At 37.1% G+C, this 18,554-nt stretch overlaps 2 protein-coding genes across 2 annotated transcripts in view; both read right to left on the bottom strand.

Annotated features, from left to right (window-relative positions):
* LOC133524709 (uncharacterized) overlaps window positions 1–14,669 on the bottom strand; it is a 273,866-nt gene extending 259,197 nt beyond the window's left edge. The window contains exon 1 of the mRNA XM_061860841.1: window positions 14,190–14,669. The gene's annotated coding sequence lies outside the window, so the exon portion shown is untranslated. The remainder of the gene's footprint in view (window positions 1–14,189) is intronic.
* Window positions 14,670–14,843: 174 nt separating this feature from the next.
* On the bottom strand, window positions 14,844–18,185 carry LOC133524713 (endoplasmic reticulum-Golgi intermediate compartment protein 2). The gene has a single exon (XM_061860851.1). The coding sequence runs from the start codon at window positions 17,999–18,001 to the stop codon at window positions 16,844–16,846; it is 1,158 nt and encodes a 385-aa protein (XP_061716835.1). The 5' UTR covers window positions 18,002–18,185; the 3' UTR covers window positions 14,844–16,843.
* Between the last annotated feature and the right edge of the window lie 369 nt (window positions 18,186–18,554).

Below are 18,554 nucleotides of genomic sequence, written 5' to 3'. Positions count from 1 at the left end.
CTAATGAAGGGTTTGCAGTAAAAATTGTAAGTCGGGTGACAATGCAATATTATGGTATGGTACCATGAAGCTGGTCTGGGGACAGAAGGTGGCCATGGGAACTCCGAACAAAGCAACATAATTGTGTTTGGGGTTTTTAGAATTGTCTCGATGGGTATTAGATGCCTGTGGGAAGAAAATGTCAGTCAATGATAAAAGCTTATACCAAAAAACTTAAACTGCCGTAAAAGCTTCATCCATGCATATAGATTCCGTCGTTTCGCCTATAACAATACAGCAGCGAGAATAATAAAGCCCTGTGACAGCCATCAGTTCTATTAAATAAAGATCCCCTGAAATAGGGACATGCTAAAGTTCAGGGTTCACGGGATCCGTCCCCAATTTATTCTGGATCTGAATAAAATATTACGGGAACGCACGTGACGGACGTTTTCGCCTGCTACAGGCATGGAAATTATAACGTAAATAACTGGACACTCTGCCTCTGGTATTTTTACAAGCTTTTATTGTTTAATTTGCCCTGTTAGTATGTTAGTGAGGGTCAAATCTTGGAAGCTATGACCCACTTCACGATTTCCGATTGAGTTGAAAATTTGCATACATATGTAAGTCGGGTGATAATGCAATATTATGGTACCATCGAGCTGATCTGATGATGGAAAGAGGAGGTGGCCATAGGAACTTTGTGAAGAAACAACGCAACATAATGGTGTTGTGACCTAATCAAATTTAAAATAGACTTGATACCTATCTAAACAGTGAAATATGATTTAGACGTAATACCAGCATCAGCTGTCTGTCTAATATGTACGAAATAATAAATAAAATATAAAATGATAGCATAACTTCAGTTGTATGACGGCGGCTAGTTTCGTGACTCAAATACAAAGAATAGCTTCCTTTATCTGAACATTCTGAACCCATTTTATCAACCTTGTAACCCAATAATCAACATCAGTGACTTGCTTGTTACGTAACGTAAATGACGTCATCAGGAGTTTTGGGATATGTTCACTGCAAATTGGAACCTAATAGTTAGCGACAAAGTTGGTATTTGAGTGTCAGCGTGTTTATATGGCATTGTTGGTCATATATAGTCAAATGCAAATCTTAAGACCACCAAGTTTTCAAGATGGCGGCATAATGAGAGGCCAGACGCATAAGAAAAATTATGTGTCTGATTATTATTTAATTAAATGGCATCGAAGATTTGCAATGGCACTGAAGTATAAAATACCTACCAATTAACAATTGTGCAATCCGCACGTGCTTTCCATCTTTACGTGATATATTAACCCTAAATAAAACTGCCTTTGTTCATTTCGCAAATTACTTTCCATACAAATATCTACCTTCGTCCATTCTACTAAAGTTGTATTTCCAATAACGTCATCGCACGCTACACCGTACAAGGGCCAAGCACAATGAATTTATTTAAACAGTGCATGTGTTATTGAAACCGCTTACCGATTGCAGGCGAATCCAACGCTGTATATATCCAGCATAAGTGCACTGTTTGAGAACTCAATAGTTGGTAGGAAAGTCCAGGGCGTAATTACACTAGTTGACCTGAACGGTCGACTCGCTCGCTCTTGATGTTCAATAAGAATACGCTGCCAGATGTGAAGCATCGACAGTGTTTTGTTTAAGTGTTCGATTCGAACAACAAACACGTGGGGTTAATACAAGCAATAATAAACTGTATGTCAATGAGTTAAAGCGCTTATAGGCTGCTGAAAAGTTGGTCAAATAAACCAATATATTTTCGATCAGGTCATACAATACAATGCCCTTTGTTAAAGGAATAAGGTCTTCTACATATGAATAGATGTGTTGGTAGACTTTGTTGTGAGTTAGGGCACGCGTAGGATTAAAAAAGTTGAGACCTAACTATTGGGTATAAGTACTAAGCAGTTAAGTACTAACGGAAATAGGGGGCTGGAAACAGTACAGGATACGAGTGGTTTAAACAAACGCTAGAGTAGCTTCCATAAACTTCCCTGTTGTAATTACGAGAGGAAATTATTAAACGCTTAATAAGAGTTTATACTCTGTCTACTTGCGACGGAACAATTCTTCCCATTGACATATATATAAGGACGGGTCTTACGGGCAATAAGAATGAGTCCAGTACAGAGTACAGCGGTGTGACGCACACGAATTCGAGCCAATCGTGCAGTCTAACGCCACAATGCGATTGGTTGACGAGTTCGCATCACGCGCGCGATTGGTGGCAACTAGTTGCGTTAGACTGCACAACTGGTTCGAATTCTTGAGTGACACCACTGACCTAACACCATTCTTCTAATCTGTATCTTTAGGTATTTAAATAAAAGTAAACAAAATCTACCCTCAAATGGCTCCTTAAGCCAGTTGAGGGTAGATGATAACATTACATGATCAAATAATGTAAGTCAGGTCGGTCAGTGACTTTGAACTTCTTCCTTCCAGGTGGTTTTGTATTTCGTTGGTTAAACAATAAATCTTATAACTAGGTACCCGAAAATGTACAAATTGTTTGTTTACTTCTATTTAAATAACTAAAAATACAGAGTATAGTGCCCATAAGGCCCGTCCTTAGACATATGTCAATGGTTTTTCCTCAATCTCTACAAGTATAGGTAGGTCAGGTTTAAAATTTTGCTTATTCCCTTTCCCTTTGCAAATATAGGTAGCTTTAGTTCCATGTGATTTTTTTCATTGCATTTGCTTTTGAATATAACGTGTGAAAATTCAATATAATAACTACTATTTTCCGTTAACCCCCTCATAACGGGTTAATGTCCTAGGCCCATGAGGCAACAGTGTGAAGAAAGCGTTGCGTTACATGTAAATACATGCGTAGACGCACAATTATGTGCGTTACTGTGTGATTTGAAAACGAATATCGAATTTCGGAAATGTTGTGAACCCCTGTTGTTGTTGTAAAAGATTTGTTAGAAGGGGTCGACAACCGATCTATTAAAATTGCCCACATGTCCATAATTCCAAATAAAACAGTTACCGATTATTAAAAAAAAACTTACTAAGGTTACGTAAGCACAGACATGCGGCTTGCTAAGCTAAGCGTTTAGACTAGCTTAGTATCTTTTTTTCCTGTGTGTATGTGTGCTTTATGGAATAAATGTCATTTCTTCTTTTTCTTTAGAGCCTAGCGAGTAGCTTAGTAAAACGAATATTTTCGAAGCTGACACTCTTTTTCGTACAATATTTCTTGGCTGATGTATGCAGGTTACCTTTCAATCAATCAATCAATCAATCAAATATTTATTGATAAAATATAAGTATTTTACATGTCAACACTTTACAGCTAATGGGATTACACATATTATTATTTATCTAATTAAAACATTACTTATCTAGGGTACATCATTATCTTGAGCTAATCAAAATTTTTAATTTATTTTAATTCAAATTATACCGACTATATTTTATTCTTGCATATAAAAATAAATATAAAAAGACTAATATAAATAGTAACTTATTTTATAACATGTAATATATAACTACTTTATTATTAAATCTAACATATATAAATAAATAACTATCTTACAATTAATATTATTTAATGCTATATAATATAACTCCTATTTTCATGGAGCTTGGGCAAGCAATCAGGCGGTCACAGAGGTCCGAAAGAAATCATCCACCGAGTATAGTGCATCAGAAATTAACTTTGCCTTTAGCTTGTTCTCGAATGATCGACTATTACATGCGCCTCTAATGTCATCCGGTATTGCATTATACACCTTCGGGCCGGGCCTTTGGGTTTTTGCTTTAACAGAAAAGCGAAAACTGGCATATTATATATAACTTGATATAACACACAATATGAGGCCCAAAGCGGGTTGAGTTGAGTACTTCACATAGGTACACTATTTCTTCGCTCTATGCAGGTTTCCTCTCAGTTTTTGCCTTCACCGAAAAGCGGAAAACTAGCACATAACACACAATATATTAGGTAAGTTACGAGTTTATCCAAGAAAGCCCGTAATATATAACTTTACCGTAAATCACGACATTTGGCAATAATGTGCGCGGAGGCGCCGAGTTTTATCATTTATCACGCCGCGTCGACAAACCCTTATGTCTTTCCTTTTGAGCGTTCATATTATAAAGAATATATTCAAGGGCAACGAAAAGGGTGATTTAAAAAGGAATTTATGTTTTGGTCGAAGGTTCGGTTTAAAAACTGCCGAACTTTGAGTTCGCGCTGAAATTTTTGGTATTGTCCAGCCGAGGTTTCGCCATAAAACTCATATTTCGGCTAAAAGTTCGGTTTCGGCTAAACTCGAGCAAACCCGAACTTTCGCTTTTAGTTTCGACCAAAAATCTGGTCTCGGTCGGACACTAATCATGATATCGTACGGTATATGCCTGATCCAATGTCTTCCACCTTCTCCATCCATTTCCAATGTCTTCTTCGTTATAACTTCCATCATGTTTTGGCATACAGAAGGAAATATTACCATTCGATCTGATCTCACAAAGATGACGCTGCCTGTGGTGTGGTACCCAAATGAGGGCTATAACCGCGAAAATCAAAGTTCGTCAATTGCGGGCATTTTTCTCTGTCACTCTAATTACATCTTAGAGTAAAAGAGAGAACCCCGCAATTTGCGAATTTCGGTTTTCTCGGTAGGCCCCCAGCTACCAAAATCCGAGTATCTGCGGTCTGGTTTGGCCTGTGTCTCGATGGGTTTACTTACTGGACGCATAGAATGTGGCATTGCGTCACGCGGAACAATTCCGCGAGTATCGGGCTTTGTCTTGTGAAAATCCCTCTATATCCAATCACGTGCTTGATATTTATCAGTAAAATAAATAAATATTATAGGACATTATTACACAAATTGACTAAGTCCCATAGTAAGCTCAATAAGGCTTGTGTTGAGGGTACTTAGACAACGATTTATATAATATATAAATATTTATAAATACTTAAATATATAGAAAACACCCATGACTCAGGAACAAATATCCATGCTCATCACACAAATAAATGCCCTTACCAGGATTTGAACCCGGGACCATCAGCTTCGTAGGCAGTGTTACTACCCACTAGGCCAAACCGGTCGTCAAACCAGTGACTTCTATTATTATAATAAAATAAGGGTGACAGCTGGTAATGGTAACTACAGTTGCCAAAAGCACGTGAGTGGATATTAACATCTACTGGCGTGCCCCCGCATGCCCGCGTCACCGCTCGGAGCTGGATCTGAGGGCTCCTCTACACGATGGCCAGTCTAAGGGACGCAGCTATGCGGTGAGATGAGATAGCAATATCACTTGTTAACGCATAAATGCGTCCCTAGGACTGGCCTACGCTGGGCCATCTCATCATGTAGAGGAGCCATGAGGGACGCGACAGCGACAACACCGCTGCCACATGAATCCACCATATGAAAAAGGAACCTCGACACGAAAAGAAGAAGACGGTATTATAAATAAAAAAATAAAATAAAATTCATTTATTTCAAGCTACAAGGCTCATAATCAATTTTAACATGTCTTAATTCTAAATCGTATTAATGTCTATCATAAAATATTGTACAAAAATATATAAACATAATCATTTAAAATTGCTCTTAATTGAAATTATCATTATTCACAATACAATATATAAAAATTAAAATTGAAACTAACATGGGTATAAATAGAACAATACAAAATAATAATAATAATACAAATGCAATAAATTTCTACTTCACTCTCTATCCTATCCCAGTCTTAATTACATGCCTGTCACAGCAGTGCATGATGTAAGGACAGTCCGGTCTGTCCCCGATCATCGCTAGGACTGTGTTGGGGCTGGCTCGCACCCGCTGGACCATGGACGCAGCGCGCAGTCGCATCGTGGTATGGATTATGCCATGTGCACCACTGTACTGACACAAATTTTAATGTCAAACTTATTCAGACAGCTAAGATCACATCCTCGCAGCATGGTATATGTATTGCAAACGGTACTACTGAACCGGGTAGCTCCATCTTGGGCCCTGTCTTCACTTTCCGTCAGGTGTGACTAGAGCCAATCGCCGATCAGTTTTTAATATAAAAAAAAACGGATTAATTCTTTTTGTACCATAACAATAAATTTTATTTTTGATACTAGGTTTTAGACTGTACTTTTTTTTCCACAGGCAACTCCAAACACAATTAGTTTCTTGTTTTATCACAGAGTTCCCATGGCCACCTGTCTCCATTATCAGATCAGCTCCATGTCATCATAATTTTACATTGTCATCCGATTCAAAATTTTGCTAAATCGGAAATCGCGAAGTGGGTCAAATTTAACTTCCAAGTTTGACCGACACTAACAAACGTAGTAACAGGGCAAGTTAAATAAATGCTTCTTAAAAAAAAACCACAACAACGCATTTCCTTACGAGTCACCTTGGAGTGCCAGCTAAGGCAGTCTCCATATTAGATCCGCATGCTGCTCCGCTGTGCGACCGAGACATCGCTATATACACGCATAGCCTTGTCTAGTTGTCTCCATCTGGCATCGGAGCGCCATGCGTCCCCGAATCAGTGTGATAAGTTGATAACCGAGTAAAACAAACTCATTTCCTAACCGTCATCCCCATCTCAAGGATCTCGAGAATAAGTTGTGTTTCAAAACAGAGTGCTTAAAGTCTACAAGAATATTTACGCAATTCTAAGACATAATATCCTGACAATAAGTGATAGGTATAAGCATAATCGCATATATCAATTGGACTAGGCTATACGGATCTCCGAGGGCCTACCACGAACACCGAAGTCCACGAATTGCGGGAATCTTTCTCTTTTACTCCAATTAAGGCGTAATTAGAGAGACTGAGAAAGATGCCCACTATACTCGAACTTCGGTGTTCGCGGTTGGCCCTCTAACGAGTAGCGGGTTATCTAAGTTCCACTTTTTCTACTACAAGCACTGCACAAGCCTAAGAACTAAAGCAACCGAAGTTTAAGCATCTTTTTACGCTATTATAGATTATAAGGGCTAAGCAATAAGCGTTCTAATAGCATGAAACAAAATTTACTTAGTCACTCTTTCAAGCAAAGTTGACGCAGCATATTCAAAAATAAAACTGGCCAGTTACGTGTTCGAATTTTGAATTCATTACGAAAAAAAGGCCATACAGCAACGAGTAACGTATTAGGTAACAATTGTAAAAATTAAAATTCAACACAATACCAGTGTGTGCAATTTCACTGATTACATAAAGGTTTTCACTGCAGACAGCCTTGAAAAGGTGACTACGAACATTTTTGTTAATGAAATTGTACAACTTCGGTCCAAATCGTGTCTAATTGGATTGTGTGAAAGCCGATTTTGACAATTATACCGCGAGACTAAAAGGAGAATTCATTTGATCGTAATGATTTCTTGTGAATCGAAATAAGCACTGATTGAAAGGTTTGTTTATAAAGACGAATTTTCAACTGGCGAGAAATTGTTTTTATAATAGAAATCGTCAGAAACTACCTTTAAATTTAATGATTAAAATATTCAAAGACTTTTACCTCAACATAAAATAAACTTAATGAGGTATCATGTTGGACCTAAAAATCAATAAATGAGTAAACCAGGGATCGGAAACGGTTTTTTGGAAAAACTCTGAAATCAACATATATTTCGGTTTATTTTATACTCCAAATATAGGACTCGGTTGTGTTTTTAGATAACGACTTCGTATTATTAGATTGCCCAATTAGAAATGAAATAATTAACAAAGAACTAAAAAATACCGTTTATGTTCCCATACAAAAAATACCGGTTTCCGATCCCTGGAGTAAACTAATGCTAGCTCATTTATAATGAGTTTTGTCTTTGTTCTAGTTAGGTTTTAGGTCTATAACTACATAGAGAAAATAGCTTAGATTGCTCACTCCATACAGTCTGGCAAACACAACTTCTCAGTCAGTAAGAACCAGGAAAATAATACTCATCCCTTTCATTTGGGTGCTAGTACTGGCGTAAGACAAGGACAGTATGATTCCCGGTCTATGTTTGAAATGAGTCAGTCCTGGCCCAATCTATAGATAAAAACTTATTTCTAACAAGTTTTCAGCGAGTTTAAAACTTGATTTCAACGTTTTACCTCCCATACAACTTTATTATAAAGTTATTACCAGAACCTTATGTTCTGACTGCTATATATATCGCCCATAACCAGTGTTGGCCGAAAGTTAATTACTGAAAATATTGAAAATTAACCATAACAAATTGACCCATGATAGAGAGACAACTCCACCATACATTGTGTTGTTAATGTTGTTATAGCTAAAACGGATTAGGCAGCGTTTTCGATTAAAGCTCCTAGCCAGCGTGATTTTTTCCGACAACATCGTTATATTTCAACCAATTTACACAAAACCTTAACAAGTTATATACCTAAACCTTCCTCAAGAATCACAAAGAATTGATAGATGAAAGTCGTATGAAAATCTGTTCAGTAGTTTTTAGTCTGGAGTAGTTTAATAAGATGTAGTGCATTGCAGGGATCGGAAACCGGTATTATTTGTATAGGAACGAAAACGGTATTTTTTCGTTCTTTGTTAATTATTTCATTTCTAATTGGGCAATCTAATAATACGAAGTCGTTATCTAAAAACACAAGGAAGTCCTATATTTGGACTATAAAATAAACCGAAATATATGTTAATTTCAAAGTTTTTCCAAAAAACCGGTTCCGATCCCTGGTGCATTGATGTTTTCCCCTAGACTTGCGGACGCTAGGTTGCGTGACAGTCGTGCACATAGCGAATAGCCGAATAGATAAAAACTCATTTCTAATAAGTTTTAAGCGAGTTTAATATTACAAAGTTTTACCTCTCATACCTTTATTATAAAGTTATTTTTTACCGGAACCTATGTTCTGTGCCTTCTATGTATATCGCCCAGAACTAATATCTGCACTAATATAAACAAAGCAATTCCATCATAATCTAAGGCATTTACAATTACCGGATACCGACACAAAACAATGAAATAATCCAATATCTCATATGTCACGTATCATCGTCCACAATTCATTGACTAATTATAAACCTTAACGTAAAGACGTAAAGCACGTCTATGGTTAGCTGAGGCTGTTATAACTGCCACCAACTGGCCACTGAGATCATAATGCTATCTCCTTTACCCTTATTAAAACCAACCACGAGTGAAAGATATGGCATTATGACCTCATCTCCAGTTGGTATTGCGGTAAGTATAGTGCCATCGTCCAGTGTTAACTGACTTAACTTGTACCTTATTTCAAGGGCATAAGGTACGTGATAGACAGTCAAGTTGCTGTGAGGTTTGATAGACATTCCACTGTGACGTCTGTCATTGTGCGTGTCTTGTGGAACACCTGTTGGAGTTTTCCGATATTGCGTGAAATTGTTCTGATAGTGTAGTTTTTTTTATTCGTCATTGATTTGAGTCAGTCGGACCTCGCTAGAAATACGGGCAGCCGTTTTCTTTCACCAAGAGCTGTATTGGTATTGGTATTGGTAGTGGTTTGCGGTGTCTTTCATAGTGTAAAGTGTACGCATAAAAAAACCGCAAATCGATGTACAGTTTAGCCGTTTGGCACACACATACTAGAGGTCAAAAAAACATTTTTGACCCGCAGTTCCTAAAAAAAATCCCTTAGGAGGGGAGTGCTGAGTCATAATTTTATTTGTATGGTTTTTTTTAGAAACCTGTCTTGTGTGGTATCATATGAAAAGACTCAATGAGGCGATTCAAAATATACCACGCCATTACATTTTAGCCTTTTTTTAAATTAAAACAAAAATAATTTTCAAAACATACCAAGTTTGGGCTCTTCCAGATACGATATGACCGTTTTTTTTGTATAATATACCACAAATGATACGGGATATCCTCAAATCTAACCTCAAAAAAGCAAGTTTCAACACTATTAGTGTTGGCCGAAAGTTAATTGCAATTGACAATTAACCATTACAAATTGAACTGTAAACGGTAGTAATGAAAAAGCGGCCATCCCCATTCCTCTTAATCTTCCAAATTTCCTAAAATAAATACCCACCCTTTAAAACAACAGATACTCCATAAATCTCCCTACGATTTTAGAACCGTCACAAGTCTCATGTTTTTTTTTTATAGTGGAGAAACCAAGCTATCGATCAGACAAGTACATATCGGATTACTAAACCCCTAACACCCCGCATCCTGTTTTAAACATGTCAATGCCCTGAACTAGTGTTGTTGAAAAACAAAAAACGGTGGTTAAAAACATCCATTTTGCTAACGGATGTATAGTGTACACTTGTTGTTGAAACTAAACGCCGTGGAACTTGCAGAAGGAAAGAATAGCTTCCTTTCCGAAAACACCTGTGCTAACGCTAGATGCCAAAATAATGTATGCATTTCAAATATACATTATATATTGAAAAAAATATATATATATATATATTATAGGACATTATTACACAAATTGACTAAGTCCCACAGTAAGCTCAATAAGGCTTGTGTTGAGGGTACTTAGACAACGATTATAATATGTAAATATTTACAAATACTTAAATACATAGAAAACACCCATGACTCAGGAACAAATATCCATGCTCATCACAGAAATAAATGCTCTTACCAGGATTTGAACCCGGGATCATCAGCTTCGTAAGCAGGGTCACTACCCACTAGGCCAAACTGGTCGACTAAACATCTGCTCCTCCTCGGTGAAGTATCGACGAATATTAGTAATCACCACAATTATCCTGCCATAGAAAGCTCATCGCCCCTTTTTACTTTTTCTCTAAACGGACTAGTTACAAACTGAAATAGATATGGATATCATACACTAAAGAAAAATTGACCAAGTCCATCAGTCGCCGAGGCGGGAATCGAACCCACGTCTTCAGCTTACGAAAAAACGAAACACTGATAACCGATGATGAGGTTTTCGCTATTGTAGCCCTATGATCGGTCGGATCAGAAAACTATTAAATTTCGACTTCGTTCGCTAAACCTTTATTTTTCAACCGGTTTATTGGAGAACATTTCCACTAAGTTCTGGTCAGATTAACCGGTTTATGTCGGTGTCTATTTTTACGCGGCACCCCACCAGATCGGCCGGCCGTCTCTTCACTCGTCGAATAAATCGGGTTTTTAGGTAACAATAAATGTCTTAAACCGTTCGTGTTCTTATGAAAGTTCGGAGTAAAACCGAAATAAACCGGTATTTACCGCTATTTTTACAACCAGTTCAGAGCCTAGCGCATCACTATAGCGCGGCAAGGACTGACACATGAGCATCACGGCAATGGCGGCATCTTAGTGGAGTTTCCCAAGTTGTCTTTTTATTGCAATAAAGAAAGAAACAATGTCATATCCAAAGGACAACATTGGTGTCTTGATCGAGTTAACATAGGTAAAACAAATGACATCAATTGGAAAGAATAGCTAACACATAAGTTTAATAGAAAAAACTAAGATTACAAAGGTTATTTTAAACCAAACAATAAATCACGATGGAGCACAAAGCTTAAATTAAACTAAATTCAAAAATAGCAAGTGTAGTGAAGGAAGTGCTTTTGAATTTTGTAGGAGAGCTAAATCCTGCTGCTGCGACAGACGGAGCGAGATTCGAAAATAGAACAGGGATGGCAAGATCGGGTTATATATGTAAGGAGACTAAGGAGTTTGCAATAATGAAATTGAAGACCTAGTGGCTGAACTTATCATGGGAGAAAGTAAGGCTCACAGACCCGTTGGTTGGGCCATCTGGAGAGATAGGATGAAGATCGAAACCTGAAAAGAGCATGCCTGGGTCGCCTAGCTGAAGGACGTCCTATCGGACGCCCCAGGTATCGCTGGAGCGACATGGTGAGGCGGATCCGCTCTAACTTCGAGTCAACAATTGGGGAGAAGCCGCAGAGGACCGAGAAAAGTTGCACTGTGTCGTGTCGGAGGCCAAGTCTCATTTTGGGTCGCGGAGCCAACGGAGTAAGTAATTTATGACAAAATAGAATATTCACACCATGCCTAAATTATCGACACAGGACACAATGTAGGCTTCGTCAGACTCGTATATACATGAAATAGTATACAAATGAAAAAAATCATCAAGGTTTGGGCCGGGGCCAAGACAATAATCGCAGGGATCGGAACCGGTTTTTTGGAAAAACTTTGAAATAAACATATATTTCGGTTTATTTTATACTCCAAATATAGGACTCGGTTGTGTTTTTAGATAACGACTTCGTATTATGAGATTGCCCAATTAGAAATGAAATAATTAACAAAGAACGAAAAAATACCGTTTTCGTTCCCATACAAAAAATACCGGTTTCCGATCCCTGAATAATCGTACATCGGCAAAAGCTAAACGAAAAGAAAAAATGTATTGGTATCACAGGATGCTACGAAAAGACACGTGATTATTTCCATACATTATTCAAGTTTCGAAGCCCGATTTTCTTACTGGACCATTATAGGCACGTTCAGATTTCAAACCTACTAATCCTAACCTACTGCTTAAAGGTTGTACGCTGAAAGGTTTTTACTAAATGTACCCAAATCGTTAACTTTCAAAATATCCACAGGCCCGCCCGATTCCCGGAAGGTTACTGGGCCAAAAATCTTGATTTTATAAATAAAAGAAACTTCCACATGCAAAAACACAAATGATTCTCCAGGGGCGCAAAGCTAAAGGTTCAGAAACCCCGAAAATAACACTATTTTAGAAAGAAACATACAATGGTCTGAATAATACAAAAAGTGTAACACATCCCTCGGTATGTTGTACATCACTTAGCAAGTTCGTCGTCCCTTGGGGAACCATCTCGAGCAAATAGGAACAAGCATTTTGCTCACGATACTGAGCTTACAATCTTTTTTTCTAAATAAATAATGAGCCTGGATACAAGTATTTTTAAGCCACGGTCACCGAGGTAACTTTGAAAAGAGGTGTTCTAAAGTTGTCGGTGATCAAACATTTAGTCAGTTCAAGGTCGAACAAAAACTGTTTGTTCAGGAAAGTTTTTCTATTTTGTTCTTAAATAGAACGCACGTTTTTAAAACCAAGTGAGACGACAACATCAATCATTCGTTCTAAGACTAGTTTAAAGTAATAGTTGTCAATAGGTAGGTTATTTCGATAACAGGCTTTTAAAGGCACTCCCAATGATTAGAAAAGTAACTGAGGAAGTCAATAAACTTGCTATTAAAAAACAATTAAGCGTTCATTATAACTAAATTAACATAACTTGTATTAGTGACGCTTTCATGACTGTTATGGTACTTATGGTTGTAACAAAATGTTAAACTAAGCTATGAATAGAAATGGTACATTTCTCCTCCATTGTGTTATGTAGATAGCCGTCGTAAAACGTTTTGGGGCTATTATCTATGGTCTCGCAATTTGTCATCTATGGACGGGGATCCCCTAAATATTTTTTGAAGAGGGCTTAAATCATCTTGACAGCCACATCCGTTTTTACTAAGAACATTTCCGGAATAAAACCTTTACCTTTTTCAATTATCTAAGGAATGTTTACGATGTTAAAACGTCCTAATGACTTTTGACGCCTATCTTGGTCATCATTCAGCTTTTTCGGCAGACATAATGCGAAGTCGTCCGAGCAGACGTTATGCGTACAAAAACAAACCATTTATTAGTCAATGTCAGTTCAGAAACCTGACATATTTTTTCAGTTTGACCGCCGGCAGTGGGCAAACCGGCTTGGCAGGGAGTCAACAGGTAGGGTACAGGGCACTGACCTACAGTCGCCGGTGCATGGCATGAATGGCACCATAGTTTCAAACGTTCAGCTGTTACCGTCGTTAACGATAATGTGGGTTTTTGAACGAAAACATTTCGAAAATAGAACACTAGTTCATTCACGTTCCACATTTAAAATGTAACGACGCGGAATGCTGTGAATGGAAAGTGCATTCGCAGCACGAAATGTTTTAAATTTGCGAACGCACACGTTAACGTGGCGGTCCTGAATTGAGTTGTAAGACTTTTATCAGCGTACGTGTGTCGCTTATTAACCAACTATCTACAAAATAAACGATGCACACAATGTCAGCACTTCATACGTGTTTGCTTATTTACATGTTGATACCAGAGTCAAACAACGGTATCTCAGTAGGCATTGGAACTTGGAACGCAACAATAAAAACATCGGAGATAAAGTTAACTGTAAATTTAAAGCAAAATAACCAAAACGCCACTCACCTCGCGAAATGCAGCGAGCTGTTGCTCTGCGTCCTTATGCACTTAACAAAGGTCTACTTTCACCTCCGAGAATAAACTTTACCATATACGGCCCTCTTGCGATGAACGCGACTTTAACGCGCTTTTTTATCGAACGAAACAGTAACGTTCAATTGAAACGGTAAAATGTGATCGCAAAAAAAAAGTTAACTTCACTCACACAACACTTTAGACTTTTCACTGTATTCACTGCACTGTTTTTGACGTTTGGTACCAGTTTTGTGTCATGAAGGGCCGGGGCAACCGATACTGAAAGTTGTAAAACTTTTTCGGTTGCGAATTTCGTGTTTCGAACGTAACCAAACGTCCGTTGTGGGGCGAAGCCGCCGCGCGAGTGTGGTTGGTCGAGGCGAGAGCGGCGGCCGGCGCTGCGCGAGCGTGCGCAAGAGACAGAACGGCACGGAGCATGCGGGAAAGACAGAGATGAATGATCGGGGCCATTTACAAAATGCCCTTCTCTCCCCGCGTGCGAAATTTAAGGGGAAGTTTAAACTTTTGCCCTATTGTTGTTTAAAAAGCTCGTGGTGTTTTTAAACATTGTACGGCCTTGGGAAAGTTTGGAATTCATTTTGCTTAACGTTTTGAGGTCATGGTTTGTTAAATAACTAAAGAAGGTATGGTGGCCCAAATTTTAATGGGGACATTTATATTGATGAAACTGGTAACATTTAGTCAACTGTTCATATATTTAAACAATTCAAGAATTTAGCAATAAGCAAGGTCGTAATAAAATACATAAATATAAAAAAAGGTATAAAATGGAATTACAAAAATGTACCTATTATACTTAACTTTGTATATAAACTAAATGTGCAGGGCTTTAACTATAACCGCGAACATCGAAGTTCGTCAATTACGGGAATATTTCTCTGTCACTCTAATTATGTCTTAGTGAGAGTGAAAGATAAAAGCACCCGCAATTTGCGAATTTCGGTTTTCGCGGTAAGCCCCCAGATCTTTTGATTTGTTAACTAAGGTACATATCTATACCCTCATGCCGCTCACCAAACAAATTAATTCCTAGAGAAGGAAAGGAAATTAGTTGCTAGTTGTATTTTCAACTGGGTTGAATTTCATCTATTCGAAAATTGTGACAAAAGAAATGCTACTTTGTTTGTTTATATGAACGTTGAAATTCCATTGAAACAGAATGTACATTGTAATGTATGCGGCATGAGGATAATGAACAAAATTTACAAAACCTGGAAATCATTCTTGCTCATAAGCATGACAAATGTAATATAAAATTAATTAATTTATTAATAATGACAGATAAAATAAAAGCAATAAATTCATATTAAATTTAAATACCTAGGCGCATTACTTAGGTACAGTCAAGTGTAAAACTATAGGTGCACAGTTGCACTGAAGTTGCTCAAAAATATGTCCCATAGCTCTTACGTCGGCGAATTAAGAGCTATGGGACATATATTTAAATAAGTTGTGTGGACCCATATTTATACACTTTATATTATAACACTTAAAAACATTCAAGTCAATGTAAAAGCTGAGAATAGAAATTGATTAGTATTAACACATTTTCATACATATATTATTAAAATATGTGCTAGAAAAAAAAACATAGGTACAGTCAGCATCAAAAGTAGCGGATCAAATAACGTTTCATAAGTATCTACCATTCTGTAACGGCTTAACAAAAAGTGATGTCTTTAATATAGAACAACTAAGACTGTAAAAGATATAGGTACTTCTGAGCGCGAATTTTAGAAATTTATCTATATTTTGGAAAGTTATCCGGAATATCAGATACTTTTGGCGCGTTGTTTCATCCGCTACTTTTGATGCTGACTGTACAGTAATACACTATTTCGTTCTTAAGGTTTTTAAATTAAGGTTTGAACACTAGATTTGGATATAATACGATCTTAGTAACTTGCATATTTACAAAAGGTTTAATATCAAAGTTATAGTTAAAATGTGTTTACTTATAAGGATAATTTTTTTTTACAAAAGTTGTTTCACTGTATCTAGTTAAAACAATTCTTGATAAATGAATAAATGGGTTTTTATCATTTTATGGTTTTAGCAATTACTCAGTACCTAATCGTAAGCATACCTTGATAACAAAGTGGCATGCAAATTCATTTCACATCAAACTGCTCAGAATATAACAATACAGATTTTATTATAAAACGTCTAAAATTGGTTGTCAAAGCAAAAACTAAGTGTAATGAAAAGGATGTTATCACTTATTTATATTTGTGCTGAACCCTTTGAACACCACGCCTGTTGTGTGCACTGTGTCATTGTGAACGTTGTCAGAATGCACAAATGTTGATATTGGGTGCACGTCAGACAATGTCTTTCTCAGTCATCATCCTCCTAGCGTTTGTCCCGTACTGTGACGGGGTCCGCTTTCCTACTTTACAACAATACAATGCCAACAACAAGACAATATCTTTGCCAGTCAAAGAGTTAAAGATTTTGTTAACTTAATTTTTTTGTAATCTTTAGGAAACAACATTGATTCTTTGACTTTTAACTTAATAACACAGGTTATGTTATCTCTGGCCTTTACATTAACTAGAAAAAAATAATCTCTTATATACAAATTTCAGTTCGCACATAAACTTACACCTAAGAATTATTTGCTATCATTGCTTCACTATCCCTAAAGGAACATTAAGGTCTGTCTGCATCAGCAACGGATTCAATTGAACAGGTCTTTTTTCAAATGTCTGAGTGTGATTTAACACAGATGGCGCCGCTTTCTTAATAAATACATTTTGTACTTTCAATACTACAGCATTAAAGCAACCTACAATAATGTAAATACCACCTATAATAGAGAACAGTCTTAATAGAAACTGAAGAAAGTTTTCTCTCTCTTGGTAAACATTAATTTTTAATGCCGCCATATCATATTTAAAGAAAATCCCTGGTACACCATGAGAACCTTGTGAATGGCTGATTGGCCTTTCTAACTCTTTAACTGAGTACTGATAAGTTTTGATAGATTCAAATGCTGTATCTACATCGGTTGGTACAACTTCAATAAAGTACTGATACAGCATGTTTTCATTATTCGTAATTTTCTCATCACCTTCCAGGGGGTATATTATTCCATTTGCAGGACTGCCGAAGCTGAGTCTGTGTATTCTGTGACTGAAGTTCTGTGGTGTGTCATCGAACAGCATGTTCAAGTGGATATGACCGCGGGGCAAATGTAAACTTTTACCGGCAGTTACATGAAAATTGCCAGCTACTTTGTTCAAAGTAAGTATACCATGTAGTCTGCATGCGTCTGGTCTTCTATTTGGTTTAGTTTTCCTAGCTGGTATAGTAGCTCGAACAGACCCATGGCCCTTTTTCCACAATAATTGCCAGATTGAGTGGTACTCTTCCCTTAAATATGAATTTAGGTATTTCACAGCTTCAAATGCATCTTGCTGCTCTTGTGTAAGCTCGAACCACGTGTCTTCTTCAGTCAATTCACCGAAACCGAACACGCTTTGCGACGTCGAGTCCAAAATATCAGCGCCAATGTTTGAACACGGCATTGCGACCGTTATGTCAATGTTTATCCTCAATTTCTCGTCCATTTCAGTGTCGGGTGAGAATTTAAAAACTAAATTACTATCCAAATAGTACGTGACTTCACTATAAATTAACCACAGTATAATAAAAAAAGTGATAACAGAGAACGTTCCGCCGACTGGAGTGCTGTCGACGTATTCCTCCGGAACTTTAGGAAATGCATCGAATTCCTTCACTTTGTCTATAACATTCTTCTTTCCTCTATATCTGAGCATCTTCTAGTTATATCAACTCTAGTTCGAACTGCCTTAAGTTTTTAAGTAAGACGAATTGATTTTTTTAATATTTTCCGGTTCAGCTTGAAAGAAATACTCCAACGAGCTACACTTGTACACTTTCTACAAGTTTGACAGTTGATACAGTGCCCTGAAGTGTCAAAGTGACATTTACCTTTATGGAGTTTGCTTGCCTTACTGTGCATGAATTTAAACTGATGTTTTAACTAACTTTAGCATTTTTACGAATAATATCACATTATCTACAGATTAATAATAAGAAAAGTATATATTTATATAGAAGTCTTTCATTTATTACTGAGATAGACTCATATTACATACTTCTTAAGAAGCTTGAAGCGGAAAACGCTCTAACAAAAGCAGCATTCGTAAACTTGGTAAATATTTCCGAACGAAATCATTGTATTTTTCTGCTGAATAAATCATGAATAACTTTAGCATGAGTCTTACCATTATCTAACTTTAGATATCGTGTATTTCAGAAAATAAGTGTATTTGATAACTACATAATATGAAAAACACTGATGTTGAT

The sequence above is a fragment of the Cydia pomonella genome, chromosome 14 (genome assembly GCF_033807575.1).
Source record: "Cydia pomonella isolate Wapato2018A chromosome 14, ilCydPomo1, whole genome shotgun sequence".
Lineage (NCBI taxonomy): Eukaryota > Metazoa > Arthropoda > Insecta > Lepidoptera > Tortricidae > Cydia > Cydia pomonella.
Note: the sequence above shows the minus strand (reverse complement) of the source record. Positions and strands in the feature narration are given on the sequence as shown.